General features: G+C 54.5%; 5 protein-coding genes across 5 annotated transcripts; 2 read left to right on the forward strand and 3 right to left on the reverse strand.

The window, feature by feature from the left end:
- Positions 1-226: 226 nt before the first annotated feature.
- On the forward strand, positions 227-2,371 carry M406DRAFT_236899 (NOL1/NOP2/sun family putative RNA met; the record flags this gene model as incomplete). The annotated part of the gene is made up of 2 exons (XM_040916047.1): positions 227-1,758; positions 1,870-2,371. Coding segments are annotated over 2 exons (2,034 nt in total), but the record flags the coding sequence as incomplete, so codon positions are not given.
- A 331-nt stretch (positions 2,372-2,702) lies between these two features.
- On the reverse strand, positions 2,703-3,953 carry M406DRAFT_322188 (uncharacterized protein). The gene has a single exon (XM_040919611.1). It carries the CDS (start codon positions 3,936-3,938, stop codon positions 3,651-3,653), a length of 288 nt encoding a protein of 95 aa, XP_040776934.1. The 5' UTR covers positions 3,939-3,953; the 3' UTR covers positions 2,703-3,650.
- A 7,249-nt stretch (positions 3,954-11,202) lies between these two features.
- Positions 11,203-12,941, reverse strand: M406DRAFT_346115 (uncharacterized protein). Its single transcript, XM_040922150.1, has 2 exons — positions 12,754-12,941; positions 11,203-12,631 (listed from the first exon to the last, which is right to left on the reverse strand). The coding sequence occupies exons 1-2, from the start codon at positions 12,859-12,861 to the stop codon at positions 11,792-11,794; spliced, it is 948 nt and encodes a 315-aa protein (XP_040776935.1). The 5' UTR covers positions 12,862-12,941; the 3' UTR covers positions 11,203-11,791.
- A 515-nt stretch (positions 12,942-13,456) lies between these two features.
- M406DRAFT_97417 (uncharacterized protein) lies at positions 13,457-16,606 on the reverse strand (the record flags this gene model as incomplete). The annotated part of the gene is made up of 4 exons (XM_040926362.1): positions 13,457-13,888; positions 13,925-15,745; positions 15,860-16,462; positions 16,556-16,606. The coding sequence occupies 4 exons, from the start codon at positions 16,604-16,606 to the stop codon at positions 13,694-13,696; spliced, it is 2,670 nt and encodes an 889-aa protein (XP_040776936.1). The 3' UTR covers positions 13,457-13,693.
- Positions 16,607-17,509: 903 nt separating this feature from the next.
- M406DRAFT_31150 (uncharacterized protein) lies at positions 17,510-19,156 on the forward strand (the record flags this gene model as incomplete). The annotated part of the gene is made up of 4 exons (XM_040919316.1): positions 17,510-18,145; positions 18,206-18,481; positions 18,623-18,731; positions 18,801-19,156. Coding segments are annotated over 4 exons (1,377 nt in total), but the record flags the coding sequence as incomplete, so codon positions are not given.
- Between the last annotated feature and the right edge of the window lie 1,765 nt (positions 19,157-20,921).

The following is a 20,921-nucleotide window of genomic DNA, read 5'->3' on the forward strand; positions in this document are numbered from 1 at the left end:
ACTACTCTAGAGGGGCAGACCTTGCACACTGGAGCAGTCACTCAGCCACTTGTCTTGCGCTCTCCTTCGTTATCTTATCGCCTAGACTTTTTTTTTCCCCCCCCGGTCCCCTTCGCTCCTTATACTTTTTTCGTTCCAGCAGCCTCAGTCTCTGTAACAACCAAGAACAACTCTTCCGAGTCCCAATTTCTTCAAATAACCCATTTCTTCTAATTATCCTCCCAAAATGGGTCCTGGACGTCGAATGAAGAAGCAAGGTCCTCCTGAGCCATTATCAGAGGATCATTTTGCCAAACTCAAGCGCAAGAAGGGTCTGCCAGCCGACGTCGCAGAGGAATTGCCAGCCAAGAAGCGCAAGACGACGAACAAAAGCGATGCAAAGACAAACGGCTCGAAGAAGGCCGCACCGGCTGCGAAGCGCCCTGCAGCGAAGAAGACCAACGGCACTAGGGTTAAGGCCGTGGTGCCTGAGAAGAAGGCCAAGAGAGCCCAGCCTGAGGCAGAGTCGTACTCTGACATCGAGGTCGACGAGGAGTTTGGGGATTCGGATCTAGAGCAGGAGGAGGGCCTATCGGGCCTAGAGGGCGATGATGAGCCTCAGAAACTGGGAGACGATTTTCTCGGTTCCGACTCTTCGGTGTACGACTCGGATAATGACCAGCGCAAGGAGGAGTTTGTCTTCTCCGAGGACGAAGACGATTCGGACGGAGAGGAGAAGCTGACCGCAGCCAACATCGAGGGACTGTCGAGGAAACTCGACAAGCAGCTGGAACAAGAAGCTGCCGATGCGCAGGCAGAATTGGAGGAGACAGCCCTGCAGACAAACATCCGCGGAGACAAGCCCAAGGTGCTCGATGATGAGGAGGATCGGAACGAGACAGAGACCCAAAGGAAGACCCTGCTGGCTCCAGACCTGCAGCTCCTGCGCAACCGAATAACAGAGAATATCCGGGTGTTAGAAGACTTCTCGAGCTTGGCAGAGGAAGGGAGGTCAAGAGCCGAGTACACCAATCAGCTGATTAAGGACATCTGCGCATACTACGGCTACTCGGAGTATCTCGCCGAGAAGCTCTACCACCTCTTCAGCCCGTCTGAGGCCTTTGACTTCTTCGAAGCCAACGAGAGCGCCCGTCCTATGGTCATCCGCACCAATACCCTTCGCACGAACCGCCGAGATCTCGCCAGCGCCCTCATCAACCGTGGCGTCACCCTCGAGCCCGTTGGCAAGTGGTCCAAGGTCGGGCTGCAGATCTTCGAAAGCAATGTTCCCCTGGGTGCTACCCCAGAGTACCTGGCCGGCCAGTACATCATCCAGGCCGCTTCTTCGTTCCTGCCCGTCATGGCGCTCGCGCCACAGGAGAACGAGCGCGTGCTCGATATGTCTGCCGCTCCTGGTGGAAAGACGACACACATGGCCGCCCTGATGCGGAACACGGGGTGCATCTTCGCCAACGATATGAGCAAGTCTCGTGCCAAGGGCCTGATCGGAAACATCCACCGCCTGGGGTGCAGGAATGTCGTTGTGTGCAACTACGACGCCCGCGAGTTCCCAAAGCCTATCGGTGGGTTCGACAGGGTATTGCTCGACGCGCCTTGTTCCGGAACGGGTGTCATCGCGAAGGATGCCAGCGTCAAGACGAACAAGACGGAGAAGGATTTCATGGTGCTGCCGCACACGCAGAAGCAGCTCTTGCTCGCCGCCATTGATTCCGTCAATCATCACAGCAAGACGGGTGGCTACATTGTCTACTCTACCTGGTAAGCCAGCCTCTCTCTCACACTCACACACACACACACACATCCATCAATCACCTGCTCCCTCTCAATGCCCTTTATATCAAGCTAACCCGGCATCTTACACCCTTTCAGTTCTGTCACGGTAGAAGAAAACGAGCAGGTCGTAGCCTACGCCCTCGCCAAGCGGCCCAACGTCAAGCTGGTCGAGACGAACCTGACATTCGGTCGCGAGGGCTTCACCAGCTACCGCGGCAAGCAATTCCACCCCTCGCTCAAGCTCACCCGCCGCTACTACCCCCACACCTACAATGTGGACGGTTTCTTCGTCGCCAAGCTGCAAAAGACGGGCCCCACGCCGGCCAACGCCGTCCTGGCCGACAGGACCGGCAGCGGCAAGTCCGCCACGTCGCCGTCTGCCAAGAGATCTGCTGCTGCGGGTGGTGACGCCTCTTATGGTGACGAAGAAATCATCGACAAGACGCCCATCCTGGACGAGGACGCTCAGGAGGCGGTTGATGAGTTTGGTGGTTTCGATGAGGATGAAGACGAGCAGTACATTGAGAAGGCCAAGAGGAATGCCATGAGGAGGCGGGGTCTGGATCCCAGGGCGTTGGACAAGAAGACTAAGAAGGACGCGCCGGCAAAGGCCAATGGCAAGAAGAAAGCGGCCAAGTAGAGAGGTGAGAGAGGGTAAGAGAGATCTTTCACTGGGGAAGGGGGACAAAAGGAGTAGGAAGTATATTATTCTGACCAGGAAGGTGTACGTGCACCTTGGTCGAAATCGAAGTATTTATTCAACCTCGCCTGATTATGTCCAATTCAACCTTACGCCTTTGTATGCATAGACCATTTCGTCTTGCTAGGATGCCGTGCGATCAGTGGGCTGTTTCACTGTCAGACACCCATCAGCCAATCAGCCAGCCAATCAATCAATTTGGTGGTTCTTGTGAGAGACATTGACAAGTCGTGTTGTACATGTTGCATTGTTATTAATCTAGAGTCGGGGTTGTTTGGACGGGGCCGGTACGTCCATGCTGATTCGAGGGAAAAGAAACAGAGAACAAGGAAGCGCCACCAAAAGGAAATTCGTTGCCCGCCGTCATCATCACTGTCATCGTTTTTTTTTCTGTGATAATCATCTTCATCATCGATCGTCGTCGTCTCAGACAAGAGCCCATCGAGTGCCATCGTTGCATTTCCCTCTCACTTCTTGGTTTCAGAAAGCACCTCTTCGCAGCAATTCATCGCACATCACCTCGCCGGGTCGCCACACTCTCGCGCACTGCTTCGATTCTGTTTCATTCTTCAGCCTCAGCATTAGAATCAGTCTCCCCTCTTCATGCCCAATAGACATGACCGGTCCACAACAAATAGAGATGAAAAAGAATCCACCGTTAACTGTCATCAATGATATCTTGTGTCGTTCCGTCGTTAGTACTTGGGCCAATGACTGCCCGTCTGTTTCATTTCGTTCCCTTGTATTCCATTCCCCGCCGTGAGACACCCCTTCCTCGAAGCCTCGCGTCTCCCTCCGTCCCCACAACTCATGGATCCAGCAGATAGTTTACCATGTCGTGGTATCCAGAATGGCCCCGTGGGGCCCCCTATCCATTCAATCGTGCAGTGTGTATACTGCGGATGCTGTTCTGTTGCACGTACTCCTCAATAAGGAAAAAAAAAATAATAAAAATTCAACTCCACTTCTTTCCCACCCTCTCTTTCGCCTTTTTTGGTGATGCCTTCCGGCTCGTGTGTCGTAAACTTTTGTCTTTGCGTCGTTGTACAGATCCGTTGAAAAGCAATAAAACGTCTAGACGAAATAAAAAAGGGGGAATGAGAAGCAGAAAACAAAAAAAGGTTGGTGGAGTTATGCGGTGCAAGGGTCTGAGAGAAATGGCGGTGAGAGAGGTCAGTCACTGTTCTGCAGCTTCGCTGACAACACTGCGAATTAACCATCGCCAGTTCTCGCAATCACGAGGACCCAGGCCAAGCCACCTCTCACACTTCTTCCGCCAGCGCTCCTCTTCTTCGCGCTGTCTTCTGACGAATTCTGGGCCGACGTCGAACTCTTCGCCTATGAGCCAGTCATCCTTAACCTCACTGACGCGTCCGGTCTCAGTCGTGTCGGCCGTGTTATCTTCTAGGTCCGGTATGTCCTTGAAGACATCATCGTCATCGTCCAATGCATTGAAGCCGTCCATGGGATCCGTGATCTCTGACTGGGCAGACTGGGGACCTAGCTTGAGCCAGCACATGTTCTGAGGGTCAAACACCATGCCTCCGACAACCTGTACGCCCTTGGTCGCGCTGATGTTGGTGATGAGAGCAGGTCTCGGGGTGGCGTTCTCCTTATCGCGCACCGCAAAGGGCGGCACGGAGGCAGTAGACGGTGAGGATGCGGGTACCTCAAAAGCGCTCAGAGCGTTGTCATTGCCCTCCCATTGGTATGTCTCGGGATTGTAAAGCATACCATTTACCACTGTAGAATGGTGTTAGTCATGCTACTTTTTTTTTTTGTAAAAAAAAAAAAAGGGGGGGGGGTATATAAACAAATTGATATATATGAAATCACAAGCGTTGGGGTTGAGGCTGCGCTGGACTCACTTTTGGATTCGTTGTTGGAGTTCAGATTGGAGATCAGGTGTGGCTTGAGCTGAGCAATCTTGCGAGGATGTTTCTTGGACCTGATCGAGCCTTGTGGCGGATGCAGAGCATGCAGATTACTCCTCGTGGACAGCTGCGCAACACGTTGCGACGTAAGAGGAGCGAGCGGCCCAGAAGAGGGAACTCGATGCGCAAGGTTTGTTTCCCTCGCGATCCTACTGGACGCCGTGTCACGTGCAAAACGGGGCTGGGAGTCGAACCTCGCTGGTGAGTGGAGAGCTTGGTGGGGCGGGGATGGGGCGGGGGATGTTGTTCTTCCTGGCGCCAAATGCTGCATGCCCTTGTTGCGAAACTGGGTCGGGTACTGCTGGCCGATGTGTTTGGGCTGCTTGACAAACTCAGACTCGGTCTTTGCAGAGGTCGGCAGGTCGTCGAAGGCGTCCAGCTCGTGCCCATCGCCAAAGTGCCTGGGCCGCTTCGGGAGGCTCAGGGGCAGGCGGATCCCTGCCTGCGCCAGCTTCTCCACCTTGCGGTCTCGCTGCTTGTTAGGGCTCGGCGATCTCGCTATCGTACGAGACACCGCTCGTGGACCCGCTCGCATCTCCATGGACGCGTCGGAGTCGTGGCGGCGCAATGTCCTGACTTTGGCGTTGACGTTCGAGGACTGAGATGCAGTACCTGCAGGCAAGAAGGGCTTCCGGCCCTGTGCCGCGGGGCCATCGCTCATAGAGAAACGAGCTCGGTCCACAGGCGTCTTGGGCCGCAAGCCCGAAGTAGGCCGTGGGCCGGTGTCGGTTCTGGACGAGGGCCGCACAGCCATTGGCTTTCCTGGTGACACGGCCGGCTTCATGACAGGCAGCGACCGCTTGAGCCGCAGCAGCTGGGCGTTGGTGGTTGTGGGCTCCTGCCGCAGCGACATGACTGACGTTTGCTTCCCGACCTCTCTCCTGCGAGGTGTCGAGGGGGGCGGGAAGAAGGGTCCGCCCCCAGACGGCGTGATTGGCGTCGTGTTGCTTCCAGTAGATGACTGTGAGGATTGAGACATGTGTCCGAGTCGAGACTGCGACCTCCTCAGGCTACGAGACGCCATCGAACCTCCGCTCTCGAGGACGGGCTCCAGCGAAGTTTGTGTGGGCGTCCGTTCGTGGCCGGACGCAGGCCGAGGCAGCCGAGAAACGTTGTTCTGTGTGGGCTTGTTGGTAAAGGTGAGAGAGACAGCTGCCTTTGGGCGGGTGGGGCTCGTGTTCCGCGCGCTCTTCAGCTGTACGTTCGTATGAAGCTTGAGCTTGCCCGAACCAAACACCGAGCCGTCGCCGACATCCAAGCCCGAGAAGAAATCTGCACCGTCGCCGTCTTGCGAGGCCAGTTTAGACGAGGGGGCAGGCTCCTCCTCGATGGTATACTCCGGGGATCGGTTTCGGCGCTGCCTTCTCAGCCTCTCCTTGAGGTCGAGGGGCCCGGTAGGTATCTCGATGCCGTCAAACTGTGCCTCGTCCTCGCTCTCGGCGGTGATGGTGCTCGAGATGCTGGGGCTGAAAGCCGAGGTCGAAGAGCTCCGGTTGGAACGGCCGTCCCTCCTCGTGCCTCCGTAGCGGGTGCCCAAGCTGCCTTCTCCCCAATCGAAGTCCTCGTTGGCGCTGAGCGGGGTCTTGGGGATGTCCCTGCGGGCGGACAGCTTCAGCGTGCCGTCCGACGGCAGCTCCAAGTCCTTCTCGAAGTCGTCCTCGCCAGGGTTGCGCGGTGGTGAAGGGGTAGTGGCGAGCTTGGGGAGGGGGAGGGGCTGCTTGACGGCCTGACGCGTTTTGGACACCTTGATCGTTTCAGTGCCGTCGCCAAACATATCGTCATCATCTTCGGTATCGCGGTACCTGGACAGGTCGATGGGTGGTGCGAGGGTCCTGGCGGGAGTCTTTATGGGGTCTACAAAGCCAGCCACAGCTGCTGGCAAAGACTCGGACGGCTTGGGCGGGCTCAGCTGGAAGGACCCGCTGCTGACCTGTCTCAGGACTTCGGGGAAACGGGCAGGGTCCTGGGTCCTGATGCGCAGAGCGTTGGCACCCTCGGGGAACATGAGGTCATCGCTCCAGTCCTCTTGGAGGACCCTCTTGACCTTGCGACCTCCCAGTCTCCGTATGGTGCCTTGTAGGGCGGAAGGAGGAACGGTCCGGGGGATGGGAATTCCAGCACTGGCAGCGATGGCAATGGCGTTCATGGTGGAGGTTTCGTCATCAGCAGGCATATGGACTTGTCTAGCCTCCTCACCATGAACAGACTCTCGCTCGGATCGCAAGGAGTGGTGTGAGGAGAAGCTATCGCGACGGTGTGGGGGTCCACTGCTGGCCGATGCGGAAGGGTTTCGAAGGGCGAGATCGTCGCCGTCAATCATAAAGTCGTCATCGTCCCAGTTTTCGACGTCGTCCTCGACAGGGTGACGCTCTTTGATTCGTAATGTGTTCATGATGTCCATATTCATGATATCGAGGTAACTCGGGAAGCAGTGCCGGCGGTCGTCATAAGAAGTGGGTAAGAACAAGCTGGGCTGCGACTCGGTTATGGCCGGCGCCGTCACAGGGCGCGGCAAGGTGGCGTTTGAGTCTGATTGCGAGAGTAGATCGAGAAGCAGATCATCATCATAACCATCAATGGCGGCCACGTGCAGACCCTTGGCTCATTTCCGCAGGACGTATCCTTCTTCTAGGCTTGCGCTTTGTTGGTCCCTTGTGGTCCCCGTGAAAAGACAGGCGATAGTGATGTCGTCGTTGGAGGGGTCCGGTGTGGGGAGGGGTGGAAATTAAGCGTAAGAGAGGCAGAGAGGAAAAGAAAACTTGTCGAGAGCGGATTTGGGAGATGAACACGGTACGACGCCGATGCTGTGCGATACAAAAAAGCTGAAGGTTCTTGCAAGGAAAGCTGCTGGTCCGTGTCGCCAAAGGTATTGTGGAGATTTTAGAGAGAGGGGGGGGGATACGAGATGACAAGAGGAGGATGCGTAATGCACGTCAACTGGCCTGGGTGTGGAAATAAGACCTGGCTGGGGGGAGGCAGAGAGAGAGAGGGAAATTGGGGTGGGGGCTCCAGTTGCGAAGGACAGGATTGATGGCTGATGGCTGCGACCACGTTGACCAGGCGCGTAACCAACAGTGCCTTCTCCACTGTCTTGTCCCTGGTATGTCCTGTAGAAAAATGGAAGAGAGAAAAAGAAGAAGAAAAAAACACAAGAGGTTATGCAAAGGATGCAGGGTGGTGAGATTGAACAAGATTGAACAAAACGCCTTGCAGGAGGAGGAAGAGTGAGAGAGTGTATGTGAGAGAGAGAAAGAGTGGTTGCGGTGACGATGCTTGTGGGAATTGATTGGAGGCAGGATTGAAGGAGGGAAGGGAAGGGGGTGGTCGCAGCTGGGCTGGGGCCAGTCTAGGGTTGGGAAGGGGAAAACCTGCACACTGCACCTGCAGGAGGAGCCTTGCCTGGGAGGGCGGGTGGGTTTGGTGGAGAGGTTTGTTGATCTGACCAAAGATGGCTGGGGCTGGCAGCTGGTGTAAATTGTGATGATGTGCTGCTGCTTGGCTAGCGTAGCGAGCGGCTGGGGACAGGGCTTCAGCGGAGGCAGGGGGCCGGGACCCAGGGGGTCAGGGGTTGGAGGGGAAGACGAGTTGCAGGCATGCTGTACCAGCACTAGCACTCTGTACTACTGTACATACCTAATGAATGCTAAGCATTAGTATCCGTGCACAGGGATGACGGTTACTGCGTAGCAGCATGGTTCAGGTAGCCTTTTGGGCAGAGAAAGAGAAGAGACATGTGACCCCCTGTGCCTCTGGGGCCCTAGAACCCCTGCCTCCCTCAAGGACATGAACCTCTACACGACTCGGGCTGGGGAGGAGAGGTCGAAGCATGGACCACATAAGGCGGGCAGGGCGGATTCGTGCACTGTTTGTTCCGCAGTTCAGTGGGGCAGAGGCTCCTTGAGCTTGAGAGCTCAGCACAGCATTACTATGTACTTTATATGGTACTATGGTATCACATTATCACATACATAGTACACAGTAGTATGTCATGTTGTCGACCTATCAATTTTTTTCCCTTTCTTTTTCTTCTGCCTTTTTGTGCCACATTTCTCACTTCATGGATCCGAAGCTACTAGTCGTGTGACGCGTCTTTTTCTTCTTCTTTCTTCTCTCTCCTTCCTTCTCCAGACATGTGAATATATTCAGGGTCCCTCTGGTAAGAGTTAGTAAGGCATACTATTATAATCATTCTATAGTAGGAACACACGCATATATGTATATCCTGCAGATCCTGCAGTAAATATGGCACACACTAAGTGTGTTTTGCAATAATGGTCCCTGAGTTGGGCCTCAGGATGATCCTCAGGATGATCCCCAGTCATGTCATACTGCGAGGTCAACGCGTTCTGAAGCTGCAGGGCATCCCGTCAAGAGAAACAAGTCAGGTCTGCCCTGTAACGCTTACCAACACATATTGTTCTAAGCAGGGATGTACGAAAAAAATTGCCAGCATCCATAGCATGAATTTTAAAAACTCCGTGTCACATTAATATAGATTAATAACAATTCATAACAATTGACTGTGCAGGCTTGTGATCAAACTGTGAACTCTTGTGGGAAGAGGAAGAAGAGTGAATGGAATTTTGGGGTGTATCCATCAGCCACCAGGCAGCTGCCCCGCGTCTGCCCAGAAGTGGTACAGGTAACTATAGTACATAATATGAAAACAGCCGTGTACTGTGTATCATCTTCGGAAAGAGATCCTTTTTCAACAACAACAGCGACAACAACAATGACAACAACATACCACCCATGAAGTCATCATCCTCTTGCTCATCTCTCATCTCTCTCTGTCTTGCACATGATTCCTATCAGCAGGTGGCAAGTGATCTTCGCCATCCTATGGACCTGCCAATTTGACATGTTCCAGCCGCGTTAATTTCTTCTCTTTTCTCCTTGCTTGCTGATTCAACCAGCCTCGATAGCCCTTCCAATCTCGTTCACACTAGCGTTTGAGCCCCAAACAGAACACAAACTACCAAACTCTGAACCACTCACGCGGTGCCTTGCGCTACCGTCCGTTCCTCCGTACGTCCTTACGCTGTCCTGAACCGGACTGGACTTGGACTGCTACTCTTCTCAGTCCCTTTATCCACCACTTGTCACGTCACGGCCGTTCGCTTCCACGGGGATAAGTGCTTGAACGGGTAACAATCACCACCCATACACCCTTGCAAGGAAGAAAGAAAAAAGAAGGGAAGAGAGTGAAAAGTTGGGTCCTCAATATCACTATTCACTATGGCAACGGCAGCACCATATGTCGTTCATCTCCCACTCAGGGACCCCCAGGGCGATCAGAAGACGCATGTCCTGGTTGGCATCACCCCGACCTCCTCCTCTGCTGAAGGATCTCCCACACGCTCACTCAATCTGGAACTTGTGGCCACCGACAATATTGAGGCCTATGTCATGACCTGTGAGTCTTCCTTTTCCGCCGGCCCCCGTCTCCGTCCCCGTACCCAGCCTGTTTCTGGTTCCTTGCAGCTGGGCCCTGCCGATCTGGTCTCGGCAATCGGCCATTTATCCATCATCCCATCATCCCATCATTGCCTGCATTCATGCCAGTTTTAATTCCTAGGGCCCATGGCTATGACTGTGTATGTGTGTGTGTGTAACACCTTCCCAGCCATCACATATCATCCTCCTCCCCAGATCCCTCCTCTCTCTCTGTGTCCCTCTTACCCACTCACACACACTCTCTCTCGTCGGCGCTGATCTCGCCGTTGCTAATCTCGGAGACCTTCCCCGTCTGGCCTTATTGCTACAGTACAGCAAGGCAAGATTGCAAAATACAAACATGACGACAGTGCCTGTTCCGACCCAGAGTGGCAACATTCTCTCGAGGCCCTGCTTCTCGACGGCCATCCTATTGAGGATGTTGAAGCCTATGCCCAGACCAGTGACGAGGGTTACCTGTTCATCCACGTCCAAAAGAAGAGGGTCTCGGGACGTCCGGTATGTCTCGCACTTCATCTGCTTCATCATCCTCCCGCTTGGACCCCTGAAATAAGAGGCTCTTTATTTGGTCCTTTTTTTTTTCTTTCATCTTTATGCAAACGGGACCCACCCATTACACCATCTCACCGGGTGTTCGCCACTGAAGACCCTCCCCCCCCCCCTTTCTAAGGGTCCCTCGGGGCTGCAGCTCCAGCCGGGACTGATCTTCCCAAGGCTAACGAATGACGCGACATGTTTAGGAAACCCTGGGTGCCCTGAAGCTACGGAGGAGCCGGGCAGCGGCTGAAACCCTCGACATGTTCGACTGGTGTACTGAGTCCGTCAGGGTCCGCGCCAGACTGGAGCAGGAGATTGCCCGGCTTGAGCGTAGCCACAACCATCTCCAGGAGCTCGTTGCCAGGGAGACCGCCCACTTTGAGGAGCTCGAGCGCAGCAAACATGCGTTCGAGGCCCAGCACGACTCATGGCTCAGGGACCTGCTGAACGAGAAGAAGCTCAAGATCCGCATGCAGGACAAGGTCCTGGCCACGGCGGACGTGGACCAGGGTAAGCTCGACGCAGTGGCTGCTACTGCTACAGCATCATCAAAGCGTCGTGGTGCCGCTGGGGCCTCGAGGAGGGGCAAGCGTAAGGCCAAAGAGGAGGACGAGGAGGAGGAGGAGGATCCTGGCGTCGACGTGCAATCCGATGATGCCGCGAGTAAGATGGATGTTGACGACGTCAACCAGGAGGCTGATGAGAGAAGCAGTCATGCTGACGAGGAAATGTCTGATGTTGGCATGACGACGCCAGAGGGCTCGGACACGGCTAGTGGCAGTGATCCTGAGCCCACGCCTGCGCCTGAGCCCCAGCCCAAGAAGGCTGGTTGGAAGGTGGCACGGGCATCTCCCTCCTCCTCCTCCACGGCTCGAGGCTCCGGGAAGGAGAAGAAGGGGAAGAAATCTGCTAATGACAAGCCGAGCCGGAACCTGCGAAACAGAAAGACTACAGATTCCGCATCAGAATCTGAGGCTGATACTAAGTCGCCCGCCACCAAGCTGAATAGGTCTCCACCGGTCTTCGATCCGGATGAGTCGACGGCTTCCGAATGATAGCGAGGTGTTTGTATGTGTATGACTGCAAATTCCTATCAAAGGCCAAGGGGGGAAGATGGTGATAGGGAGAGAGTGTTACATTTATGTCACCAGACATGGACTGGCGAGTACTGATCTGAGACCCCGCAGAGACGTCTAAGCACTATTTCGAGGCATAGCAATAGAATATGGGATGTACAGCTCTCTGATATTCACAGCCTCTACACACTTATTCTCTAGAGATCAAGCTGTATCAGCCCCCCCCGCAGTTGTTCGTGATGCTGCATGGCGTCTACATGGGACACTTAATCAAGGCTCTTGTCTCAGGCCCCCCACCCACGACAAGGCCCCATCTACGCCCAGTCACCCTCCTTGATCTTGTGCGTCCAGAACCCTCTGAAATTCTTCTCCCTCCCCTTCTCAGAGATCAGTTCCACCTCCTTCGGGGTCAGCTTGAAGCTCGGCAGCTTCGTCAGGAAGCTCTGCAGCCTCTCTTCCTTGGAGCTCGTCGTGATCACCACGGCGCCCTGGTCGATCACCCACCGCAACGCAATATCACCCTCGCCCACGCCATACTTCTTGGCCAGCGCCGGGTAGACATCGTCCAAGGGCCCCGGCCGTGCCTTTGTGACTGCCGTCAGCGGTGCGTACGCCGACACCGCGATGCCCTTCTCACGGTGGTACGCCAGCAGGTCGCCGTGCTGGAGGTACGGGTGCAGCTCGATCTGGTTGATGGCCGGCACCACCTTGGCCGTCTCCAGCAGCACGTCCAGGTGTCTCGTCGTGTAATTGCTCACCCCGATGCTCGTGGCGCGGCCGGACGCCTGGATCGCCTCCATCTCCGCCCACGTGCTCTGCAGCAGCTTGAGGTCCCCATCTGCAAAGAACGGCTGGTGGATCAGGTACAGGTCGACATGGTCCAGCCCCAGCTTGGCGAGCGATGTGTCCAGGCTCTGCGAGAGCTGTCCGGCCTCCACGTTGCTGCACTTGGTCGTGACGAAGAGCCTCTCCCGCGGGACGCCGGCCTTCTTGATCGCGCGGCCTAGCTCGGGCTCGTTACCGTAGCCTTCGGCGCCGTCTAGGTGGGTGTAGCCGCACTTGATGGCCGTTACAGTGTCTGTAATAATTTTATCATCAATGACATCACGACCGGCGCCTCTTTTGTAGTTGGCTGTGCCGAGGCCGTAGGCAAGCTGGAGGGAGGGCAAACATGTCAGTCTTATGAGACAAGAAATTTTTTTTTCTTTTTTTTTTTTTTTTTTTTTTTTTGGAGGGTAATGGAATTGAATTGAAGGGTGCATCTTAAAGAACTTGCCATGGGGATGTCATGTCCGTCATTGAGCTTGAGGTTGGGCAGGTAACTAAGCTGTTTAGGGTCGGTTCCCGTAGCATCGGGCTGGTGTGTGGCTTCAGAGGAGTTCATTTTGAGGAAGTCTGAGTAGGTTCTTTGACTATTGTAACATGCCAAGTTCGTGAACGGACTCAAAGTGCGCAGGGACGAACAGGATAACGTCTTGCAAAGTTGTTGCGGCAGGGAAATCCGAGGCCTCAATGGGCGATACATGAGAGATAAAAGGAATAGCGTGGGTCAAGAGTAATGGAGCCGACTTCCTTGAGGAGGGGGAGGGGCAGGAGGAGGAAAGGAGGAGGGGCCCTTGAATGACGATTAAGCCTTGTTTGCAGTGCGCGCGTGCCACTCTTTTGGGCTCGGGCCCACTAGTGGGGACAAATTGGCTGTATTCAAACACGTGTGGGAACAACAACGTACAGATCCAAACTCGAATACTATTACTATCAAGTATACTCGAACTTGGGTCCAAGGAGAAGATTGCATGCCCGTTGATTCTGCTGCCATCCTTACGAGTGTGTCGGACGACTTCCCCACTGAATAATGAACAGCATGTTCTGTATTCTGTGCCTCGTCAGCTTGGCTGAGGACGGACTGAAGTACTGAGAATGAAGAAGATATTTAAGATTTATTAAAAAGAACGGCAAGCGTGATCAACACACAATGAAGTATGAGTATGAAGATGGGATGACTGACAAAAAGTCAAGTAAGTACCTTCCATCAGCAAGCCAGTCAAATCGAAACGCCCTTGATGCAAAATTGCCATAGAAAGAGACATCCTGCAACTGGAATGTGTATAGCCTGCGAGACCCTTTTTTTGCCATGCCCTGAATCCAATCCAACCTGTCCGTCCTATCCCGTCCCATCGATGCATCCCTTCTCACAAAAACTCCGCGATGGACAGCCATCAAACCTCATCAAAATCATGGTCGTAATAATATTCATATTCATTAAGGTTGTCGTAGTTGTTGTCGTCGTCATAATCGTTCTGATCCTCAGGGCCTGGTGGCGCTTGCATCATGCTGCCAGGCCATATTTCCTGGCTGGGTACAGCACTGCGCAGCAAGCCAGAGTTGATCGGCGCCGGTATCAGCATGCTTTTCTCTCTGTCGATAATCGTCTGCTCAAGCCGGGTGACCTGTCCCTGGGGATGTAACGCGTCATCAACAGCACCATTATGGTCCTTTGATGTCTGTGGGACGCTGGAAACAAGGCCGTTTCGCTCGCAGAAATCTATAAAGGCTTTCCAGTTTGGATCCTCGACGAGAAGCTCCCGTTTCCCCACAACGATGAGGCCGTGTTTGGCCCTCGTCAGGGCGACATTGAGCTTGTTGGGTGTGCCGATGATACCCCATCCTATCTGCTGGTCTCGTTCGACAAACTTCTTCCTCGCTCTCGTCACGCAGAGAATCACCACGCTCCTCTCAAGCCCCTGAAAAGCCTCTGTGGGACCGATATTGACATCCCATAGGCTTCCGTACGCGGGCTTTCGGATGCACTTCCGCAGGTGTGTGACCTGTGCTTTGAATGGAGACATGATGCACACCTCTTCTTGCTCGACCAGCCCGGACTGCACCAAGGACTTTGCGTAGGCACACGCAATGGCAGCCTCGCCGTGGTTATACCAGCCGCCTGTCCCCTCGAACAGCCCAGGAAGCTCGAGCTCGTCCAGCGAGGGGTTGTCGTGGAAGAGCACAGGCCAACGGCGACCTTTCCAGCACTCCCACGTGGACAGACGGTCAGTGCCTGTCGCCTCGGGCTCCAGCGTGTCCCAGTAAAAGAGGTGCGAGGGAAGTGCCAGGATGGCCGGATGCGATCGATAGTTGCGTATGAGATTGGTGAAGGCGGGCCGCAAGACAGGCAGGATGGACCGCGTGAGCGGCGTAGGCGCCTCGCCCTTCTTGCCTCGAGCCAGAGGATGATCAGCATATACAGGACGACTGAAGAGCCGTGCAAAGAGGGACTTCTGGAGAGGCGAGTGTGCCAACGATGTCCTTGGTCCCAGCTGGTGCTCATCACCAGCCATGACAACCAAGGGCGCTGGTGTGCCAGAGTAACGCACGGCGGGTGGTGCCACCACAACAAGGGGTATCAGGGCCTCAGGTTCCGTCGCCTGGGCTGCCTCATCGATCAAGAGAGCTGACCAGTGCAGCGTGGGCTCGGGTGCAACAGGCTGGCGCGGGTTGATGACAGAACACGTATCCTGCATGCCTATCTGAATGGCGTACAGGTCTTTGTTGGTCATTCTGCCCCTTGTCAACATGGAGGCATCCTTGCAGGTCGTGACGACCACACGACATCTCATCAGAATGTGGAAAGGAGGCAGCGAGAACTCTTCTTTGTGCACAAAGCAGAAAGGGAGAAGAGCATCCGGCACCTCGGCGAATGTCCGGCAGGGCCTATTCAGTCGCAACATCTGGCCAGGCTCGAGGGGTCCGATGAGACGCTGACAGAGGATGTCTGCTGCGGGATCTGAAGGCGCACAGAGGATGATGTGGCTATGCTCTGTTGAGTTCTTGATGAGCTGCAGGGCTGTCTCGATGATGGTCTTTGTCTTCCCCGTGCCAGGCGGGCCAGAGACCAAGTATGGTAACGTGCCGTGGCAGCGTGACCAGATACTTTCGACGGCCTTTTTCTGCTCCAAGTTGAGTTTTGGGTCAAAGAACTGCTGCTCAAAGACACCTGGGTGCAGTTGCTCCTGAATAGTCACATCCACAAAGGTCGGAAAGAGCATCGAGTTGAGCCAGCCTCCATGAGGAAGTGCATTCTGTGCCTCGGGAAGGGCATATAACATGGGCATATGTCTGTCCATGGACACCTGGAACTGGATGTTGAACCTTGCAGTGTAACTGGTAGAGAACGGAGGGAGACCAGTGACCCGGAGATGAAGAGTCTCGGTGGATCGTGCAACGCCCATTACTCGTGCGAAGTAGATGACGCCGGTCCAACCGGGCGCGGCCTTGATCAATGATGTCTGCGCAATTTTGTTCCCCAGTGCCGTCATCTCAGAGAGCCATTCCTTCATCCCAAGCAGGTTCCCATCACTTCCGTAGCGCAGCTGGCGCAGCTGGACAACATCGTCTTCCTCCACAAAGGGGCTGTTTTCCCTGAGACCGGGGACATGCACGGTCAAGAGAGCCTCGTCGGGCTGTAACGAGGGAAATGCCGGCTTGATGTTGCACTCATGACCATAGAGAGAACATGCCTCAATCTCTCTCCCCTCAGCCTCCCTCTCCTGCCGCTGATGGTATTCGAAGAAAGCCTCATAGTGACGGGGGCCGAGGCTGGCTGTGGCAGCAGCTGAAGGAATCGGCGGTGGGGCCAGAATGCGAGGCGTGGGAAGGAAGCCAGCGGCGGGTCCAAGCGATTGAGAGATGTAGGCGTCATAGTTGATAGCTTTCTTTGGGATGGTCGATATACTCCTGCCAGGAAGCGTGTTTATGACAGCGAAAGCTGTTGGAACAAAAGGGCGGGCGTAGACGTTGAAAGCAGAAGACGACTCCTCATCCAGGTTCACAGCTTGAGCGTGAGTTGGTTGGAGGAGAGGAGGGTATTGAGATGACGGGGCGGGTGTAGTAGTAGTAGAGCTTGGCTTGGGGTTCTTCTTGTCGGACTGGTCATTTTTCGTAGGTTGAACGGTACTCTTCGTTCCGGTTTCCTTGCCTCGTATGCCATTCTCACCGGACCATGTGTTATGGTTGTTCGCCGTCGTGTCTGGGATCTTGGGACGTATTGGCAGAGCTGGCACGACAGCTTTGGGGTCAGAGACCTTCTTGGTTTCAGGGTCGACGATTGGAATGGCACTCGACTTCCGAGGCATTCTGGAGGAGGGCGTTGTGCAGTCTCCCAGTTGTGCGCGCGAGACAGAGACAAAGAGAAAGAGAGCGGGTCGACTCAGAAGGCGTAGGAAAGGTGACGATTCGCACGGCTAGATCGATAGACATTCAGGGCCGAGATCCTCCAGAGCTTAGGGCACTGGGACGTCTGCACCGAGCTGGGCCTATCCTCTTCGAGGTCCGACAGCTGTTCTGAGCGAGCTGCCTTGGGAGACAGCCAACCGCGATCAAAGGTGCAGGCTATGGTTAGCAGCCAGCCCATCAGGGTTAGGGTGACAGCATCTCGGTACTATGTACATAGTACTACATGTAGTAGTACGTACGTATAGTATCCAAGCAACCTCCTGGCTGGATTTGCTTGGGCAGGAGCGAGTACTACGGTACACTGCTGTCATTTACCAAGGCAAGCTCACGAATTGGTCGATTCACTCGTACCATACCTGCCACCCCCGGAGGAAAACAGTCCTGGCCTCATTTATTGTTGTATCTCACGAGAACCACACGCTAAGGTGGGCGGGCGTGGAGTCAAAATCACCCATCGAAATATATTTCAGATGGCAGTCCGTCGACAAAGTTCGCTGGTCGCGTCGAAACGCATACAGACGCAGCTGAATTCGTATGAAGAGACAGAGAACTACATCGAGAAGACCAGAGGGAAGCCATCACCCCGGAAGACGCCACAAAAACGCGTGTCAAGACGAGAAAGCGACGCGTCTGATGCAAGCGATGGTGTTGCCCAACCACCTCAGCGTCCAGTAAAAAGGGCCAGAGGAAACAGGAATAAGAATGGAACAGGCCCGGAGCCAGCTTTAAACCTGCATCAACGCCTATTCTCAACAACCAACTCGGAGTCTGACGCTCAAGTATCCTCGTGCCGCTTTCCGCTCCGTCAGCACAGCCTCGAGTATCACCGGCCTCTTCTGCTCCACGGAGAACTCGGCAGTCGTGGCAGGTCTGCCCTTCTGGACTGGTATGATGGGGTCAGCACCGATCGTTTGATGCCCTGGAGGAAGCCTTTCATAGATGTCAAGGACTACGACAATGCTGCCGAGCTTCAGAGGGCCCTCACACAGCGCGCCTACGAGGTCTTCATATCTGAGATCATGCTCCAGCAGACGCGGGTTAAAGTTGTCATTGATTATTGGAACAGGTGGATGGAGAAGTGGCCAACGATCTACGACCTGGCAAAGGCCGACGAAGACGATGTCATGAGTGCCTGGACAGGTCTGGGCTACTATTCAAGGTGCAAACGCATTCTTGAGGCCTGCAGGAAGGTCGTCCGACACCCAGACTGGTGCGGCCTGATGCCTCAGGATGCCAAGACACTCGAGAAGGAGATACCTGGTGTTGGGCCGTACACCGCCGGTGCTCTCTCGTCCATTGTGTTTGGCCGCCCGGCGCCGATGGTCGATGGAAACGTCTTGCGCGTGCTCAGCCGCCAGCTAGGCGTGCTGGGGGATATTAAGAACGACAAGACCATCATTGGCCTAATCTGGGCTTGTGCAAGTGCTCTTGTGGAGACTGTCGCGCTCGAGGCTGCTGCTACTGCTCCTGCTGCTACTGAAGAAGAAGAAGAACGTGAGGAGGTGGGCGAGGTACAGCCCAACGACGGTCCAGGGCGTTGGGGACAGGCACTGATGGAGCTAGGAAGCACTGTTTGCACTCCCCAGCCAAACTGCTCGATATGTCCCATTACGATGACGTGCCGCGCGTACGAAGAGGGCTCCACGCTTTCGGAAGCCGGACTGCCCCGGAGAAGTGTCATCAAAACGTCACAACCAGTCGAGATCGAGGACCTGTGTCGATTATGTGAGCCTTTCGAGACTGCTGCTACAGACCATGCCGCTCAGAAGTCGGCCGTGAGGAAACCAAAACAGGCTACCTTGTCGTCCTTCTTCACACCTGGCTCAACAGGAACAACTGGCAAGAAGGCTGGGGCTAGTTCCCAAGAGTGTCTCTCTCCTGAAGCGCTCAAAGTCATCGTTGCCCATGCTCAGAAGTTCCCGGTCAAGGTTGTGAAGAAAGCCTTGCGGGAGCAGGAGACCCTCGTGTGCGCAATACAGCGGGCTAGTGATGGGATGTATCTGCTACAGAAACGTCCAAACAAAGGTAAGTCGCACCGAAGGAAAAAGCAGAGGAAGCAGAAGAACAGGAAGGCCAAGCTGCTAAACGTAATAGGTCTCCTCGCCGGTATGTGGGAGTTTCCAAGCCAGATTCTCGCAGAGGCCAACGATAGCACTGCAGCGTCTCGAAAGCGATCGGCCCGCAATTTTGTGACAGATCTTTTCGACCTGGGAGATTCGTCGGCTGCGGGTAGGAAGCAGAGCCTCATTCTAGAATATCGCGGAGAGCTGGGCAGCGTGCCATGGGTTTTCTCTCATCTGAAGCTTACGATGCATGTCCATCTGTTCCGGTTGAAGAACGGCCAACAGGAGACACCAGTAGCCCACGCCCAAGACGAGAACCCACGCCGCTGGGCCACCTCGGCAGCTGTGGAAGGAGAGACGATGGGGACTGGAATGCGCCAATGCTGGAAACTTGTTGCAGACATAACATCGTGATCGTGATGGGCAGCAAAGAAGAAAATCAGCAGTGAATTAAGCCGACAGAAACCCCTCACAGTTGTGTGCGAGAATAGTCGGCCCACGATTGAAAGACACAATATCGTGATACACACACGCACACACACACGCACACACACACACACACACACACACACACATGCATGCAGTGAACCAGGCAATCGGCGGTAAGAGTCAGCAGATTGTCATGATGGTTGAAACGTCTCGTCGGATCTTTAACTTTTCGGAGCGCTGATCCTGTGGATACATTCACAAGTCAAGAGAGAACAGCCTGTCGACATTTCCCATATTTGGCAGGCCGGGATACTCTTTTGAAAGAGAGGGTGGCAGTGAGCATGGCCGGAAATAGACGTAGGCGCCACAGCCCTGCATCGATCTGCTCTCTGGTCACAGTTCCGAGCCAAGTTCTGACATCAGATCTGCCGGAAGAGGATAATTTGTCGATCAAGTGCAGCAAGACGCTTGTCAAACAATGATAGGCTCTCGAGGGCTCAAGAGAACATGCAAAGACTGCAAGAGGTTGCGTGGCAGTGCAGCCTGTTACGAATACAGCACAACACGGCCCCTCTTCTTTTGTCTCTTGTCAAGAGAAAAGAGGAACCACATTGGAATTTGCCGAACGCTAAGAGCCACGCGAACGACGAGAAGCAGCCATTCAGTCGGCCCGCGGATATTTCGGAGACGATGGCGATCCTCTGCCGCGCGGGAACGCTAGAATCGTGGCTCCTTTGGCGTGGATGTGTGTGTGTGTGTGTGTGTGTGTGCGCTATTCTCGCTCTGCTCTACTATACCACTACAGTAGTAGCTCGGCACTGGACAAGCCGCCACCAGGCGGCCCTGATCGTACTATCGAATGGTATGGTACTGCGCCCGCGGTACACGTATGTGCTGGGCCGACAGACAAATGCGCGATTATGACCACTGCGGCTGGGCCTCCTCCTCCTACTCGTTTTCCTCTCGACCCTCTGTACAGTCGAGTTGGGAATGGGTGGGACAAGGCAATATATGTGCAATCTACTTGCAATATGGGATCTTCATCAACCTCGAGCAGTCGCGTTATTGGTGTGCCTCACAATTCCTCCGGGTCATGTTTGAGCATGGGGGACCTCTGAATGCGACCCAGAGTGGTGGGCGTGTTTTGAAACGCAAGGGATCCACTAGACTTGGGTGAATGCATATCGGGTGGGCCTGTAGACGCGGCCGTTGGTCGGTCTCACTGAGGAGGAGGCCCCTGGATCTTGGAGTCCTGCATAGAGGGTGTCCAGTGTTCCCTCCAGGGCCTGCTCCTCGCTTGGGGAAGAAGCCTGCATACCTTCTCTCTCGCTCTCTTGCAGCCTGCCATCCTGGTTCTAATCATCACGGACGAGGAGCTCCACAATGATGCACACTCGAGCTGACGTGCCAGAGTGGCTGCTTAGTGGCAACGATTGGTAGACAGGTTTGCTGACCTCGTTTCTCCAGGTTTTCGTGGTTGTCGTCACTAGGTTTTTTTTTTTAATTTTTTTTTCGTGTTTTCGAACAAGCTGGAGATTAGCAGAGAGCCTCTTGCGCCGGGCTTCTCCTTTTTTCTTCCGTTTTTCTTACTCCTTCTTACATGACTAGGTGGAAATCACCTTGGCTTTTTTTACCTTTTCCTTTTTACTACTATTCTTTTTAGGGGCTTGTTCGTTCGTCTTTCTCTCACTCATCGGACCTGTCTTTTTGATCTTGTCAGATC

This window comes from Cryphonectria parasitica, assembly GCF_011745365.1.
Source record: "Cryphonectria parasitica EP155 unplaced genomic scaffold M406scaffold_4, whole genome shotgun sequence".
NCBI lineage: Eukaryota > Fungi > Ascomycota > Sordariomycetes > Diaporthales > Cryphonectriaceae > Cryphonectria > Cryphonectria parasitica.